The 16,775-nt window shown below is 42.0% G+C and overlaps 2 protein-coding genes across 4 annotated transcripts; both read right to left on the minus strand.

Annotated features, from left to right (window-relative positions):
• Positions 1-3,912: 3,912 nt before the first annotated feature.
• LOC106963376 (retinoic acid-induced protein 3) lies at positions 3,913-11,104 on the minus strand. 3 transcript variants are annotated; one of them, XM_015058253.1, is made up of 5 exons: positions 10,869-11,104; positions 10,666-10,750; positions 8,133-9,308; positions 4,897-4,952; positions 3,913-4,780 (listed from the first exon to the last, which is right to left on the minus strand). In XM_015058253.1, exons 3-5 carry the CDS (start codon positions 9,235-9,237, stop codon positions 4,691-4,693), a joined length of 1,251 nt encoding a protein of 416 aa, XP_014913739.1. In that variant the 5' UTR covers positions 9,238-9,308; positions 10,666-10,750; positions 10,869-11,104; the 3' UTR covers positions 3,913-4,690. The 3 variants fall into 3 exon arrangements, with proteins under 3 accessions (XP_014913739.1, XP_014913738.1, XP_014913737.1); XM_015058252.1 differs by having other exon boundaries at positions 10,666-11,104; XM_015058251.1 differs by lacking the exons at positions 10,666-10,750; positions 10,869-11,104 and having other exon boundaries at positions 8,133-10,628.
• A 3,117-nt stretch (positions 11,105-14,221) lies between these two features.
• pde6hb (phosphodiesterase 6H, cGMP-specific, cone, gamma, paralog b) lies at positions 14,222-15,540 on the minus strand. The gene is made up of 3 exons (XM_015058254.1): positions 15,417-15,540; positions 14,461-14,605; positions 14,222-14,359 (listed from the first exon to the last, which is right to left on the minus strand). The coding sequence occupies exons 2-3, from the start codon at positions 14,601-14,603 to the stop codon at positions 14,242-14,244; spliced, it is 261 nt and encodes an 86-aa protein (XP_014913740.1). The 5' UTR covers positions 14,604-14,605; positions 15,417-15,540; the 3' UTR covers positions 14,222-14,241.
• Between the last annotated feature and the right edge of the window lie 1,235 nt (positions 15,541-16,775).

Below are 16,775 nucleotides of genomic sequence, written 5' to 3' on the forward strand. Positions count from 1 at the left end.
GCTTTTTTTTTGCTTTTCGTTTTTTTGGGTTTCCAAAATTTTTTTTTTTTTTTTTTTTTTTTTTTTAAAAAAACACCCATTTTTTTTTTTTTTTTTTTTTTTTTTTTTGGTCCTGATGTATTTCTTCTGTGTTTTTTTTTCTGTTGTTTTTTAAAGGCTTTTACTTTTGCAATATTTACCCAGCGGGTTGCAGCTGTAGGGGAGAAACGTCATCGAGGCAAAAACGACAAAAGTGTTAAAGGTTGCAGTGAACATGGTTTGAATTTGCTTCTCACCCTTAATTTATTGAGGTTTATTTTTTTGTTTTTTTTTCTGGGGGGGCACACGAACGCAGCGTTAGATGTGTAGACGAAGGAAATCGGAGCAGGTAGAAACGGGTCCAATGCCGTCCGCGTTTCGTGAACGATGAAACGGCACGTGGGCGGTGAAGGCGAGAAGCGGCGTCCGTCAATCATCAGCTGACAGAATGACAGCGTGGGGCCGGGGGAGGATCGTATACGTCTGAACATCCTGCATTCCTACGACACCTAAACGTACAAAGTACGCAATGTTTACACATTGAGTATACATCAAAATATCACGCGTAAAGTACGTGTTGGCATCACGTCAACAACACAATACGTGTTTACGTGACTTTTTGACGCGCATTCGACGCATGTCCATCATTTACTTTACACGTCGTTTCCACGTTGCATACGCGCCAAAGTAACGCAAAATGTTCACGTGTATATGACCCTGCTGGCGCTCCATAGGATTGGTACCAGCGCGACGCGTGATGTGCCGTGTTTTCTGTTTTTCTCGTATGATTGTGAAAACCGTGTGCAGTAGGTCCAACGAGTATTTCTTAACGAGCATTACCTCTTTTTTTTTTTGTCTTTCTGTTCCTTACAAGTATTATCAGAAGTGTTGCTATGCATGCTCTTGCGAGAGAGGAAAGTTGTCAGTCTTGTTTTTTCGTTTTTGTTTTTTTTATTATTATTATTTGTGCATGAATTCAAATCCTAGTGCTGGAGGAGGACGGGAGTGTTTACGGTGCAGGGAGTGGGGAGAGCTTTTGCGATGCGATGCGCTGCGACGAGACTGACGAGGAATGTTAGGGAGGGTCCGGGGTGAAGTGTTTAAGGCTCAACGGGAGGCGACAGGAGCGCTCCGCGTTAATCTGGTGAGGAGGATCTCTCGCCTGTGCCTCTGTCGTCATGGTGAACTTCCAGTCGTTTTGGATGAATAGTTCAATTCGGTTCCAACTCATCTGAGGTCGGATTCTGGCACACGGAGGGAGGGATCCCCGCAGCCGTTGTTTCGAGGGCATGAGGTGTTTGCTTGTTCTCATATCTGCTAATTGGGGCAAATTGTATTTGGAAAGCGTAAAAAAAATTAATAAAAGAAGAAACGGATTGATGCGAAGGAAGCAAAAGTTCTCCTATCCAGCCAGCCAGCCGCCAGCCCAGTGGGAGTCTGTGTACAGCAGTTAATAAATGGGTTTGAATTGCATGTGAAGGTTTCTTTTCTATGTCACATGCTCTTAAAAGCTCATTTATCCAAGTGATTTTTTTTAAATAAGTGAAAGTAAATAAGTGTATTTTCTCATGATGTTTTATTTTGCCAGCCTTGTGTCTGCCTTCTGTTTATTCTCTTCATTATTATTGAATGTATATAATAAATAAACTGTTTGGTTTTTATTCTGGTCTTCGGATGCTCTCATGTCTTCTCTCACGTGTAGTTTTGGTTGTCGCCTTGCAGAAATATCACAACCGCACACTTCAATCTGTATTCTGATGTTATTTGTGGTGCACCAATTGATCGGCACAGATTTCCTTCATTTTGGTAGATCGTCCGATACTTGCATGTGAAACCGATCTCATCTACCTCAGGAAAGGTCTGAAAATTAACCACTGACCCCTTTTGCTTTGGCAAGACTTGAGACATTTGACTGACGGTCCACCAGGTTATGCCTGCATATTTAGCAACTTTTCAGAGGCGAAAAAACTATCTCTACGTCGGACTTTTTCAAAATCATGATCGGCCAGAACACAGCAATCGGTGCACCCGTAGATTTTATGTGATAGACCGGGACATAATAGACTGTAATGGAATATGTCAGATCATTTAGGTTGTACGTATGTCGTTAAAAAGTCTTAAATTCGTATTAAAATTAAAGCCTCAAAATGTGAAATGAATTTCTAAAAATGTAATTTGGTTTTGAATACGCTATATTTTGTCACGGAAGGATGATTTGACTTAATTTTGTATTTCTAGTTGTATATATATATATATATATATATATATTTGTCGTTTTGAGTCGCACACAGACAAATCTTCATTATGCTCTAACTCGATGCTAACGAGAACTAACTAGCTTTTCTATCATGGTGAAGTGCAAATTTATTTTTAAAGACAAAAAAAAAAACAGGTTTTGTTTAAACATTATGGGGAACTGTAACACTTAATTAGAAAACTTTTAATTGCGCCAATAACTTTCCAGAAAGGTGAGTAGCAACTGGCTACAATTATTTGAGTGACTTTTTGGGGAGGGGGAGGGGGGGCGCGGAGATACTTTTTAGGAAGGAATAGTTTTACAGCACTGCATTGCATTTTTTACTTTTACTTGGGTAATATTTAATTTGAAGTATCGCAACTGAAATATTTAGCAATTATTTTGTGATTATATTTTGTTTATCTAAATTTCTCGTTCTGTTTTAAAAAATAATTTGCACTTTATATATTTGTCTGCCCAATTGCGTAATTTAAAAATATTACCCTACTTGAGCAGCTTTTTGTATTTTACAAACTTCATTTTTACTCCAGTAATTTCAGTTTTACTTGAGTGAAAAATATGTTGAATTAGCGCTACTTTGGGTTGTCGGTCAGAAAATGGGGAACTTTAGCTTCCGCAAGCCGAGATGATTGATGGAAGCAGCAATTGCACTGGATTACAGCGGCTGGCTCGACTTGCAGAGGCGTTCCCGTCTCTGCTTGTGTCCCCCGGACCGAAATCCTCTGAGCGATAAGCGGCTCCAAACACCTCCAAACTTTTTCTCATCGCTGCCAAGGGGGAAACAATCTGGAACGAGCTTTAATTGCATGTGGAGCTAATGGCCGTAAATGGGTTGGATGTGGCAGGAAACCTCATATACTTGCTAATTGCTCTAATGCACGAGAGGCCAATTGCCAATTTGATGCCACGTGCTTTTCTGAGTAATTGAAGTTGGGGTAATTGGAAGAATAGATTGAAGAGCATCTGATAAAGAAGAGGTGGGTCGTACGAGGGATTTGGTTTATTGAGGTTAGGAGCTGGCCCTAGTGTGGAATAAATCACTGCGGTTCTCAGTGGAGGGAAAAATGCGATTATTTCATTTAAATCACCCTCTATGCTGTTTTAGTTGGTCGCTATGATGGAATTTTCTGTCAGTAATGCGATAGCTGCACTCTAATAGCGGTTCCTGTTCCCCTGTAGTTCCTTGAAATGCCCGTATGTCGCCATCTGGTGGTCAAACTGTGACACTACAACGTGTTTGAGAGGAAAAAAAAAACCCAGTAAAACTTGTTTCATTAAACACCGATTTTTTCACCCCCTCCAAGTGTTAGTTGCTGTTAATTTTTTGAGTATGGTGTAAAGCTAATGAAAGAACAAAATGAAGTTTATCAGAAATTAAAATGACATGAGATCAGGTTTTTACTGGAAGGTTTGTCCTGCTGTACAGTAGCTGCACTGCACACTTGGCCTTTTGTAATTAAGTGCTTTGCTATTATTTTCTGATCAATTAAATTATGTTCATTAGCTGTAAGTCAATAAGACTTAAATGTTTGAAATGTCAATCTGCCTATATTTCAGTGATATTAAATGGATTTCACTTGAATTGAATTACCTTTTTAATGACCACATCTGAGCCTGTGTGCATAGTGCAACTGAGCCTCTGTAAAATAACTTTTTATTGACAAAATATTTTATATGTTATAGAAATTGCAACTTATCGGCAGACATCTTTCGGTGTAATCTTAATTTCAGGGCTTCACCCTGAAATCCACCCCAATTTTCTTAATTTTGGGCAAACGGACGGTACATGTGATCTCATCCACCAATTAACAATAGTCACCCCACTGTTACCAAGTTCGTGACTTTATCACTATATTTAGCAACTTCCAGCCAAAAAAAAAATTAACAGGTCAGGCTTTTTAAAAATGCAATCGGTGCACATCTACTTAATCTACCTTGTGCAGGAACAACCACAGAACAGCAAAACTGTAAATCTCAGTGAGAGGATGCAAGTCTGTAATGGCACACTCAGTCCTGTCCTGTCGTCCGTTTCATCTCATCTCATCTCATCTGATCTCATCCCGTCTCTCAGATCCCACCTCACGGTTTCATCTCATCCGTTGGCCTTTCTCCTGTCTGACAACCCGCTTTTGGCACCTTTGCTGTGATGGTTTCACGCCTCCTTTTTCACCTCAGGGGGGCTTTTATATACATCTCTGATCAGGACAGAACGTGACCACATATAATGACAGAGACTCGATTCCTCTGCTCTCCATCCGACCTCGTCAGACGTCTGATTCCCATTTCACTTACGGAAGCATTTCATCTTACGAAACAAAACACCAACAATATTTACATTTGCACATATAAACGTCCATGACCCTTTGGTCTTGCGGTGGATTTTCTGCATGTGCATTGGTGAGCCGTGATGTATTTTTATTCTTCTCCATAGTATTCGTCATAGGGTTGATTGAAGTTGGTGGTCTGAGGGCGAGGGATGGTGTAATCCTTGTTGGGGTCGATCTCCTGAAAGACACGGTGATGCTCTGGGTAAGCGGTGTGTTCATTAAGTTTATTGCATTGCTGAGCTGCTGAGGTAGAAAGTCTCAGGGTGGAAATGTGGAAAATGTTTTTTTTTTTACCGTCATGGAGAAGCCTGATTCGTAGGGGGATCGCAGCGCTGGCTCAGCTCTCCTGCCTGAGGGGGGAGGAGACATGATGCAGTTTGGGAAGAATCAGGTCAGCGTTTGCAGTTCATCATAAAGATACACAGTGCGACCTGAGCAGAATGATGGCACATTCACCTGCCCAGACTCAATCTTTGCTCTGTTTCTTGCAGCTTTTATCAGCAGAAAAATCTATTTCCTCAAGGAAAACATACCCCTCAACGCCCACATACACTCAGATTTAGAATCTCCTAGTACAAAATAGCTTTTTGCTTTTTTTATGGCAGATATTTTCATATTTAATACTTTCTGTATGTCATAAATCATAATCATGCCATAAAGGTTACCACAGGTAGGGCTATTTGCATTCACAGGAGGATGATAACCATTCACAGCAGCAGCCCAGTGCAGGGACAAGATTCTCTCAGAATCTGGAAGGGAAAAGACTGAAAGCTGTATTGACCAGGTCTGGACCTGGATTAACTTTTTATTTACTTATTATTCACTTTTTATTTGACCAGTCAGAAGAGACTGTTAATTTGGACAGTCTCTTCTGTCCATTTTGGAGCAACCTAACCAGAGTTTGGACACAATTTGAGACAGAATCTGTGGAGAGAGCTAAAGATTAAGGTGATGGCAATGAGGCCTTCTGAATTTCAAAACTATGAGCTCATCACCAGACATAAATGATCAAAATACCAGTGGAAACTACAAAAAGCTGCTTGGCAAGAAGAAAGGTTTGATTGGTGTTATGCAAATAAAGATTTTTCCACTTACTGTTAGAAAACTCTTAGGTAAACGGAGTAAAATATATTAAATCAGGAATATGAAAAATGAAGTTTCTTAAAAAAAAACCCCAGTAAACATCTCCAATCTGCAGTTTTTTTATCCTGATTGTAGAGAATAAATGGTCATAACCTCATTGCTACGGATTTACATGGAGCCATAGTTTAGCGGGGCTCACCAGAGCGATGTGCTTGGGCCCCAAAATATTTATATAATTAATGACTGTTTAGCATTTTATACATTTCCCAAGAAAATCTTTTAATTAGCTCTTTTAATCCCTCTGATTTCTGCACAGTTGGCTAATATTTGACACCAACTATTGGCAAATGATGGTGATGTCATAGCCTGACCTCTAACCCAATGTTTCCCAATCCCGGTCATTAAAGCTCTCTTCCCTGCATGTTTTAGGTGTTTTTCTGCTTCAGCACACCTGATATCACTTGATGGCTGACTAACAGGCTTTTCTTGATCTGCAGTCATCCGAACCAGGAGTGTTAAGGCAGCGAAACATCTGAAACATGCAGAGCAATGATGCCTTGAGGAAAAGAGTTGGGGAAACACTGAGAGTGTGGTAAGCTAATGCTCATCCCCAACCACATCAAATGCAGCATTTATTTATTTTTTTGTGGGTTTCAGCAATTTGGTTCCATCGCCACATGCAGGCCTGGAGGAGCAACTAAACGTTTGGATGAAGATATTTTGAGAAATATCTCATTGATTCATATGGACAGAACTTTTTTATTATACAGTGTCCCATAATTTACTGCTAGAAGTTTGAAGCGGGTGTGGTTACTACACTGATGTACATTAGAGAGGTAGGATCTTGTGAGAACTTCCTGCAAGCCAGAAATAACTCTGTTCTTGTTCTATGCAAGTAAACTTATTACGTTCTGACCCCGAGAGATGGCAAATATGAAATATCTTGAATTAAGGAAACTTGTTGGCAAGTGAAGTGACCTGAGCTCGGCGGTCAATGCCGGTCCTCAGGGGCCGTTGTTCTATGCATTTTCCATGTGTCCACGGTTCAATACCACTGATTCAAATGAATGCGTTATCTCCTTAGCCTGACATTGATTTCCACAGAAGTAACGACCCACTTATTTAAATCAGGAGTGTGAGAACGGGGAAACGGGCCAGTTAGCAGATCCCGGCTTTACTGGGTGTAGGAGAAAACCAGGGCTTTTTGGTACCATGCGAACTACAGTATCGTCACAATTGTTAATTTTGGATAGTTGGCTACGTTAAATATAAAAATTGTCAGAAAACATCATAAATATTCGTATTTGGTTTCAAACGTTAACACTTTAAAAGTTTTCAGATAAAACCTTCTGGGATTTTGTAATTCAATTCACACAAGAAAATCCAAGCAGGAAGTAGTTACATACATTTTCTCTACCCAAGACAGAAGAATATAAAATGTAAAACCCTCTGCTGCTACAACATAAAAGTGTATGTAATACCAGCCATTCAAATTACAAGCAAACTGTTTTATGGATTTTTTTCTTCCCTTCTGAAGTTGTCGAATCACATGTTTGGAGCGTCTGCATTTGCTTCAGTTCAGTAAGTTTGTTTGTTCGTTTTTGTGTGAAGTTCCTTTACAAAGTATTTACACCCTTTTTATTTTTTTTTATTTTTTTACAATTTCCTCAATTTAAATCTGCAGCCCTCAATGTGCAACTTAATATTGGGATTTTATGTGATCAGTCCTTTCTCTGTTTGCACTGGATTTTATTTTGGGCATCAAAGTAAAGTGGGTCAAACATCCACACTGCTCAGATTTTTAAACAATGTCAAAATTATGTCCCATTTCATTTTCACGTGATAATTTGTGTTGTATCACAGGGAAATGCACTGAAGTTGGTCATTGTAATGAGACAAAGTTTGAAGTGTGTGAATACTTATGCATGTTTTAAAATAATTTAAATTAGTAAATGGATATTATACTTTAATCTCCTCTGTACTACATCAAAAAAATATATATTATTGTGATTTTAGTTTGAGCCTTCAAACTGTTGTTGTTTCATTGAATTAAGACACATTAACGACAGAGAAATATGTGAGTCTTACAGGGATTTTTTTGAAATGGGGATTTACCTTATTACCAGTATTTAAGTCATATGTAATTGGTCATTTAAAAAAACGTAAACATGCTGCAATTTTCAGTTCAAATCTTTTCATCTCACTTGATTTGCAGGATTATAAACAAGTTCTAGACCTGATGCTTTGGACTTTGTACAGCTGAGGTGAGTGAGCCCAGACTAAAGCTGCAGGATAACAAATGCAGTTTGGATCTAAGTAGATTTAACAGATTTCCTAATCTATTAAATCTAATGAGTTTTGTTTCTGCTACATCAATAACATAAATATTTGCTGAATAGAAAACAGAATCACAGTTGAGAATCACTCTAACCATGTCTCCATCTCACCTCTCCTGTTCTCGCCATCGGTCTCAAAGCTTCCGTTTTCCTTTCCTTCCTTCTGGCTTTCCAGTCCGGGAATGTTGGCGTTGGGGCTGGTCCAGCCTACAAAGTTTAGAGGAACTTCCTGCGCTGTGGCCTCCCCCCTGCAGAACAAGGCGACCTGGGACAGGCCGTGCCCGATCACCAACACCCACCCGTTTGCAACCAAGGCGATGCTCAGCACCGGGTCGTCCCAGACCGGCCGGCGGTCCACCTCAGGGTTCCCCCTAGTCAGCATGGCGATCCACACCACCCAGATGCAGGCGGAGAGCAGCAGGGTGACGAAAAGCGTTGCAGCCTGAGCCCTCCACTGCTGGTTGGTGGGTCCTGTGTAGCTGTAGCTGTACGTGAAGCAGGAGCGGCACAGGATTTGCATGGACAGGATCAGGCTGATCAGCAAGAGGCAGAGCACGTAGATCTGCAGCATGGCAAACTCCTTCTGGCTGTACTCGCAGGGTTTCTGGTCCCGCACCAGGACGATGATGAGCCACTCTGTGGAGATGATGACCTGCACGGCAAAGAGCCCCAACGCCACGCCTGGTTCCCCCCAGCCTCGAGCGGCAGCGAAACCCAGCATCGCGAGGCAGCGAGCCAGCAGGCAGGAGAAGGCCAGTGCGAAGAGCACCCCGAAGAGGAAGACCCTGGTGGGGCAGGTCTGGGGCGTGAGGCCGATGATGAAGGAGAAGGTGATGGCGAAGATGCCGGCAGTGGCCAGGAGGAACAAGGACATGGAGAGTATTGAGCCCCCTACTGTGCCGCAGCGGCTGTGCCGAGAAGACATGCAGGTGCACAAGGTCCAGAGCAGCAGGCCCAGAAGGAGACCTATACTCAACAGGAAGCCTGCAGAGGCAAGGGTCTCCAGCACGATGCCCCATGCCGCCCGGCGGTCACACAGGTACCTGTACTCAGGATTCAGTCCAGTTCCACAGCCTCGCACACCCGTCAGGTAGGTAATGTTTGAGGGAGTGGTTGTGGAGTTTATTGTGGTGTTTTGGGACTGGCATGCGAGAGGGGCACAGAGGAGGAAGACCAGGGGGAAGAGAGATGTATGCTTCGTATAAGAAACGGCCATGATGGCTTTTGTAATCCACAGGAGGGCTCGGCCTTTCTTGATCAACTCTCTCTTGATGTGGCAGTTTGTTCCTGCAACAGAAAAGCACATCAGGCCATGGAGTCAACAGAGTCTGCAGCACAGCAGAGGTGAAATAGGTTTCTCAGTCAAAGTGCAGGAACAGGGAGTGTGCGAACATGCCAGGACAAAGCAGAGCAGTGAGTGAGCCCAGACTAAAGCTGCAGGATCACAAATGCAGTACGGAGCCAAGATTGAGACAGAAGTAAAAAATAAAGCCTCCAACAGACCTCAAACGCACAAACCCCAAAAGATACTAAATATGTTTGAATAGCGACAGATTCTGTTGCTTTAGCTGCTGTTACTTCTTTGTTTCACAAAAGTTATGCTCACACAGTGGACCACAATATTTGGTTCTCTAATCTGGAGAACTATGTCTGAATTATGTCAGATTTTACATAATAAAATAGTGCACCTCTGTGAGTGTCTCATACTAGGTCCCATTTTTGGCCGGAGTGCGTCAAGGCTCAATTCTCGGGCCCATATCTTTCTCCCACTACACGCTTCCCCTCAGCTACATTTCACTGATATCTTTTTTCAGAACAAATCCGATTCAATTAAATTGTAAAATCCCTTTTTCTTGCTTTCTTATCTTGATTTAATCAAACGCTGGAAGCACTGAATGACCACAGTGTGAGACAAATAAAACCTGACCTAATCATCTTTGGTCATACTGGTACTTGCAGAAGATCAACTTTGGAACTGGTACCTTTCATGAAATCAAAAATCTGCGTGTGATATTTAACACTGATTTTGAATTTATACCTGAGCAGATTCTGTGGTAAGGATTGGTTATTATAAACTGAAGGTTTTATCCGCAGATCCTGCCTCTCATGCTCTTTTTCTCTTTTTAAGATCACCTGTTAAGATCTTATTACGGCTCTTTCAAACTTGATTTGATTTGGTCTGTCACGCTTGAGATTTAAATTCTGTGCATGTCAGAATGGCGCTCAGAGATGAGCAGTCCAGATAGGTGAGCGCCACTTCCTTCAGCCTGTAAAGTGAAGCCTTTGTTTGCCTGTCAGAGATTCAGAAATGACCTTTCTGCGGATTTAATCCAGCCCAAATCTTAAATTTTAGCTTGACACTGTCCTGTTTCGGTCTTCTGATTGAATTCTGAGGAAACCCTGAGTTTTACTAAAGTGATTAATTGGGGTGTTATAGTTAAGCAGCTCAGAGTTTAAGCATGTGTTGGTTTGCATAAAAACATAATCCAACATGTTCATGTAGCGCGCCGCAATAGGTCCATGCTTTCATCTCGTTCAGGTCAAATTCTAAAGCTCTGCTGACGCGTTTTTATTAAAATTGTAGGAAAAGATTCCTGTTTAAGTCTGGACAAATTTATAATAAAAATGTATAATAAATACTTACCCTTTTGAGCTCTTGAAATCTTTGGTGTTGAGTCTCCTCAGTGTGAAGCCATGCAGCTCTTATCTTGCCCTATGTGCTCATATCTCTGCCAACGCCAAGTAAAACGAAGGTGGTGAGGTCATGCGCTCGCAGGCTGGATTGTTTTGCCTTCGCAGCAACAGAAAACAGAAACCTGCACCCAGACTCATTCCTTCCTCTCTGACCTGCCCCTCTCGGGTCCCACCCTCAGAGTCCAGGTGGGGCTCGTACGCCTGGAAGCGGTGTTGGCTGCAGGAGTCACACCTCCGTACATCCAAACCCCGTTTCCCATCAGAATTTGCATCCCATTTGCTGATGGCGCTGGCGCTCGATCCGGATTAACCAGAGAGTCTGGGGTTGAGTGTTGAGACATGGGCTCAGGAGGGGTGAAAATTACAGAGTTGTGAGGAACGGCTTTAAGGTGAGTCCGACTGACTCACCCCCCCGCCCCCCGGTGTCACCGGGATGCAGCCGTTGCCTGAGCTACCGGTGAATCACGACAACAACATTGGAAATCAGTTCGTTAGCCTCGGGGAGAGTTGCAGTAAGACCAGAGAATACCTTTAGACTTTTGTCTCTCTTGAGTCCTTGCAAAACACTGCAGCTCATGTCTGTACAAGCACAGCGCTCGTACGTTCAGGGCGTGTTAAACTTGGTCTGAAGTCAGCCTGTAGCTCTAATGCCAGAACAACAGTTAGGCAAGCTGGGAAGCGCCTGCTGCTTGATGGAAATGTCAGTATTGGGACGTTCGGGCGGTTAGCCGCGAACCCATGGATCCTTTACTAACTCTGCTGCCTTTAAATGCCACAGCATAACCGAGTGGTGCCGCTGGCCATGTACACCTGCTCATGGCCGCTGTAATTACTAGTTTCTGCAGGGCAACGTACGCTCTAACAGGTTGTTATGATCAAAGACTGTCATTTTGTGCATTACAAAAACAGCCTGTTCAGGTGATTTCACTTGGTAGCAGCAGGAGGATGTTGTGAGATGCAGCTAATGTTCTGTAAATGAGCTGTTTACAGAAAACACTGCAAGTTGCTCCAATTCTCTGAGTATCATTGAGCATTATTTATTCCTTGATGTTTGTCATGCGCACTAAAGCACTTAAATGTTTCAGATCATCAAACAAATTTCAACATCAGAAAAAGATAACTTGCGGAATTCAGACGTATTGGGTCTATGTTTAAAGTTCTGAAATGAGTTTTGGACGTAGCAGCAGAAATTAAGCGTTACTGTACAAGTATCAATCGGTCTTTGTGGACAAATTTTGCCTCACTTTACTGTGCGGAGTTGTTTTCATTCATCCAATCTGACCGAACTACAGCTGCAGTATGTAACTTGTAGAGAAAATAATTATAGTAGGACACAACCAATCAGAGTCTAAGCACATCTTAGTGCTGTCAGTTAAACTCCATGTGCTCTCTGCTGCGCTACAGCTAGCAGAGCCTATTGAGAATGCTAAGGCTCGTTAGCATGGCCACCCATGACGGTGGATAACCGTTTTTCTGTGGTGTTAAGTTGTAAGTTGTACACTGAGCAGCAGGTACATTAGGTTGATTGACAGTGCCAAGACCCTTCTCCTGGCTCTGATTGGTTGTTTTTGGTTGGGAGTGGTGTGTTTCTTAAGACTGCAATGGTAGCGCAGGGAGGAGGTGGAGGTGGAGGTTGATTTTTTCACAGATTATGTCTCGTACTGTCAGGACATGGTGACAATCTGAACAAACATGGGAAAAAAAATATTTTTTTTTTTTTTTTTTTTTTACAAGAGTTAAATACTGCAACTTTAACCCCAGACTCATTAGATCACTTGAAAGTTTTTTTTATTGTTTTTTTTAAAATTATTATTATTGTTTTTGAGGTTGGTGTGGTATGGATCACTGGCTGTTCTCCAAAACCCAAGTTTTCATTGGCTTAAGGTCACAAATTGATGTCCTGACGGTTATCCTACGTTATCCCGTAGGATAACCTCCTGATGAGCAGAAATCATAGCTCCATCAAATACTGCAAGTCTTCCACCTCATTGCCACTGCCATGTTTGGCTGTTGGCATGATTTTCTTTTCTGTGAAATGCTTTTAGTTTTTTGCCAAAAGACATCTAGGTCAATTTTTGTCTTTTCAGTGAACAGAATAATTTCACAAAGTCCGAAGGATGATTAAGATGTTTTTGTTAAAAATGAGAAGAACCTTTGTTGGTTTTTAGCAAACATTAGTTTAGATGGTTGGGGTTCTTCTGTGACTTCCTGGATGAGTGGTTGATGCAGTCTTGGAGTAATTTCTGTATTTTGATCACTCTTGAGAAGTTCGCCAATGTTCCATGGTTTCTCCATTTATCTGCTGTACAGTTTACAGACTGACAGATTTCAATGACTGTTTTTGTCATCTCTTCTTGATTTTCTTTAGATCAGAGGAATATTTGATTTTTTGAATATTTTTCATGTAATTAGACATTCTTATTTGTTTCTTGAGGTCTGGTAGAAATCATGTCTGAGTATTTCCAGTAAAATTGAACCCAATGAAAATGTGGTTAATCACAGTGAAGTGATGATTTCACAAGTAGATACAGTTTCACACAAGGTCAGTTCAGATGGCTTTTTCCCCTTAATAAACAGAATAGTCATTTAAAGTCTGCTCTCTGTCTTACTCTTTCGTAGGGGAAATGACTCAATCGTAACTATATTCCAAGAAAAATCTAACATTTATAGTTTAACATGCCACCAAACCAATGGTGGTATATTAGCTTTAACAACATCAGAGGCCGACACAAATGCTGAAAATATACACTTTACTGGCAGCTATCAGTACACACCAGTTCACAGTACATTTTCTGTAGTATTGTACAAACACAGAAAAAAAAAAACCCATAAAGCTTCTGTCTTCATTTTCTCTGAGAGGGGACTGGGTTCAGACAGCGACAGGAAGAAAGGGAGGTGGAGTTCATCCTCCATGATCGTGTGAAAGTGCGTTGTAGCTTTCACCCCTTCCAGCATGTTGCACGCTCTCCTTGGTGCTGAAGGTAACATCGGTCACATGGAGCAAAATAAACACACACACACACACACATGCATTCACACACCATTCGACGCAAAAGAAAAGAGGAGGAAAGTACAAAAGGAAGGTAAAAAGGTTCGTGCCGAGCAGAGACGTTATTTACATTTTAACATACAGCTAGAAGCATTAAATACGGGCTAGTGCCGAGCTAGCGTTTGGCTTGCATCCGGTGCCGTGGGTACAGAGGGGCAGGGAGCGCGCGGGAAGGCCGAAGGAGGAGGGAAGAGAGGCGGAAGAGGAAAACTGCTCTATGCGGCTGTTGGGATGGGAAAAGGTTCGTGGGGTTTTTTCTCGTCTTCTCATTTCAAGTACATATACTGTAAACAGTATCATATATTAATAATTATATAAAAATAATAATATCCACTTAGTGGAATAAAGTATGAGGTAGTCAGACGAGAGGGCGTTAGGGGGTTGGCCGGCAGCCTTATGGCGGCCTGCCGAGCCGAGACGGAGAGGCGGCCGGGTGTGGAGGGGCGGACAGAGGAGAGGTTCAGGAAGGCAGGAGGCTTAGATGATGCCGTATTTGGCCAGGTCGCTGAGCTCCATGTCGCCGAAGGCTTCCCATGGGCACACCACTGTGATGTCGGTGCCGAGACCCTCCATGCCGGGGATGTCGTCGCCGAAACTGCCGAAGGCGAGAAAGGTAAACCGTCAGATTTGCTTTCTTGTGTCTTTTCAGATTAAAAAAAATGCAAACAATTTTAGAGTTTTTTTTTTTTTTTTTACCCCTTCTGGCCTGGTTTGGGAGCCTTGCTCTTGAATGTGCGAGTCTGCCTCTGCTTGAACTTGGGTGGGCCCTTCTTGGGAGTGGTGGGGCCCGCGGCTCCGCCAGGGGACAGGGCGCTTCCTGCTGGTGGACTGGCGTTCATTTCTGAGGAAGACAAAGGGGAGATTTTTTAAGCCTCTGCCTTCTGCTGTTCCGGCTTTAATCCTGTTTCCATCAAACTCTTAATGCCAATCAGGGCAGATTTTAAAGATTAGGCTAACCTGATGGATTAGCTCTAATCCAACTGCAATCCTCAGACCACTAATTGTCCTTCTCAGTGTGAAAACAGAAGGCAACCTTCATTCTTAACCTCAAACTTTCTTATTAGATGATGCCGACCTCCAACCTGCAGAACCCAAAACCCGTTTTGGTTTTCTAACTTTGGCATTAGTATGACGTTTCATTATTTATCAAGTTTGATGATTAGAACCTACAAAGAACCTCAGATACTTTCTAACCCCTTTAATCTGACTGCTGAGACCGTAGGGAGTGAAAAAAAAAACCCGTTTCATTTTGTTATTTAACTCAAACAGAAGCACCACCTGCATCAGTAAATAGCGGTGGAGAATCTCCATCAGAATACTGCAGAGATCTCGTTAAGGAGGCTCAGTGATGTGAGGACAAATCATCAGCCATCTGCTGCTTCTAAGTCAATCTGCTTCACTATGAGCCTTTTAAAGTCCAAACACTTCCAGCTTCTCTTTTTCAGTTCTCTGGTAGTACAGTTTAAAACTTTAAAAAATTTCAAGCAGCAAATGTTAAAAAAAAAAAAAAAAAAACCTAGTTCTATCTCTTTGGTTTAAAGTTTTGCCGTCGCCTTTTCCTCTCGACTGTTTTGCTAGTTTTGTGACATTTTTCTTTCCAAATCTCCATCAGTCGGGGAAACAATGCTAGCATCGGTCTGGTCTGCTCCTACCTGTTGTTGTTGCAGGTGTCCCACGGAGCTTCTGGTCACCGCTTCTTCGTTTTGCTCCTCGACTTTGTTGAGACACATCGCCTGCTTTGTGCTTTTATACCTTCATCCCTAATCCTCACATCCTCTGCTTACCAGTCACATGGTCGCTGGTAGAGGTCAGCCAAATTTCTTGAGCTACCTAGCATCTTCTTCTACCCCCCTCCTCCTCCCTGCCCTCGTTTCCATGGCTTCGCCTGGCCCCTCTGTGACTTCCTGCCACAGCATGGAGAAGAAGCGCTGGCCACTTGGAAAACAATGTCAGAGATCAACCTGGAAAGACTTTTATCCGGCTTACTCGTCTAAACCCCGGCACGCCTGCTTTTAGCGCTGCTGAGAGGAGACAATCTACCGCTCGCGTTCCTCGTCCATGTGAGCTGCTGCTCACACATGTGAGGCGCTGGGCTGTGCGTTTTATTGTGGAGCCTAGGCAGAGAAAAGCAGGATTAAAACCTGGGAATTTAGGCAAAATTCAATCTTAAAAAAACAAACTGTAGCTCCGTAAGTCTAATCTTTGGATGAACATTTAAATGTTTTGATTTGAAACAATTATTGACTGATGTGATCAGATTCTGAGATTTATAACTTGTCAGACATTTCTAGGTGTTTTACCAAAACTGATAAATGCACTCCACATTAACCTAGAGTGTCTGTCAGAAGTTAGAAGCCACATGTTTGGCGTTTGACCGAAGCAGAATATGAGACCCATATAGATCTGGTATTTTGTCTACTTTATTTGTTAATTGCCTCTTTCATTTTATTCTTTATTGTTTTATGTAATTGTTCTGCTTTGGTCAAATTCTGTTGTTTTTTATGAGCTACACACATAAACTCACTTTGACAATGGAATATTTTTCACATTACAATCAAAAGCTTCAGTATTTTACCTGTATTATTGGAATTTTAAGTGAAAAACCAACTCAAAGTGGTGCAAGAAAAATAATACGGGGTTTAGAAATATAGATCTGAAAAGTGTGGTGTGCATTTGTAGCAAATTAATTGTCGTTGCAATTAATTTGCTGCAAGTCGTTTCGGGTGCATCGCTTTAAGCTTTAGAGACGGGGATTGTTCTTTGTAAAATAACCCAACCTTGGATGATTGCATGGACAGCGCATGTGCAAATCTACTTTATGTTCAATGTGAAAGCATTAAATAAACAATCGACACCAGTAAAGATAAAAATTCCAATTAAAAAAAAAAAAACTCCTGTATTTTTCGGACCATTAGCGACTACTTTTTTTCCCCCTCGCTTTGAATCATGCGGCTTGTCGCCCTGTGTGGCTTTTCTGTAAATTTTTCTTCAGCCACCAGGGGGCGCTTTAG

This window comes from Poecilia latipinna, unplaced genomic scaffold (assembly GCF_001443285.1).
Source record: "Poecilia latipinna isolate Pla-1442-1.1 unplaced genomic scaffold, P_latipinna-1.0 Scaffold1527, whole genome shotgun sequence".
Taxonomy (NCBI): Eukaryota; Metazoa; Chordata; class Actinopteri; order Cyprinodontiformes; family Poeciliidae; genus Poecilia; species Poecilia latipinna.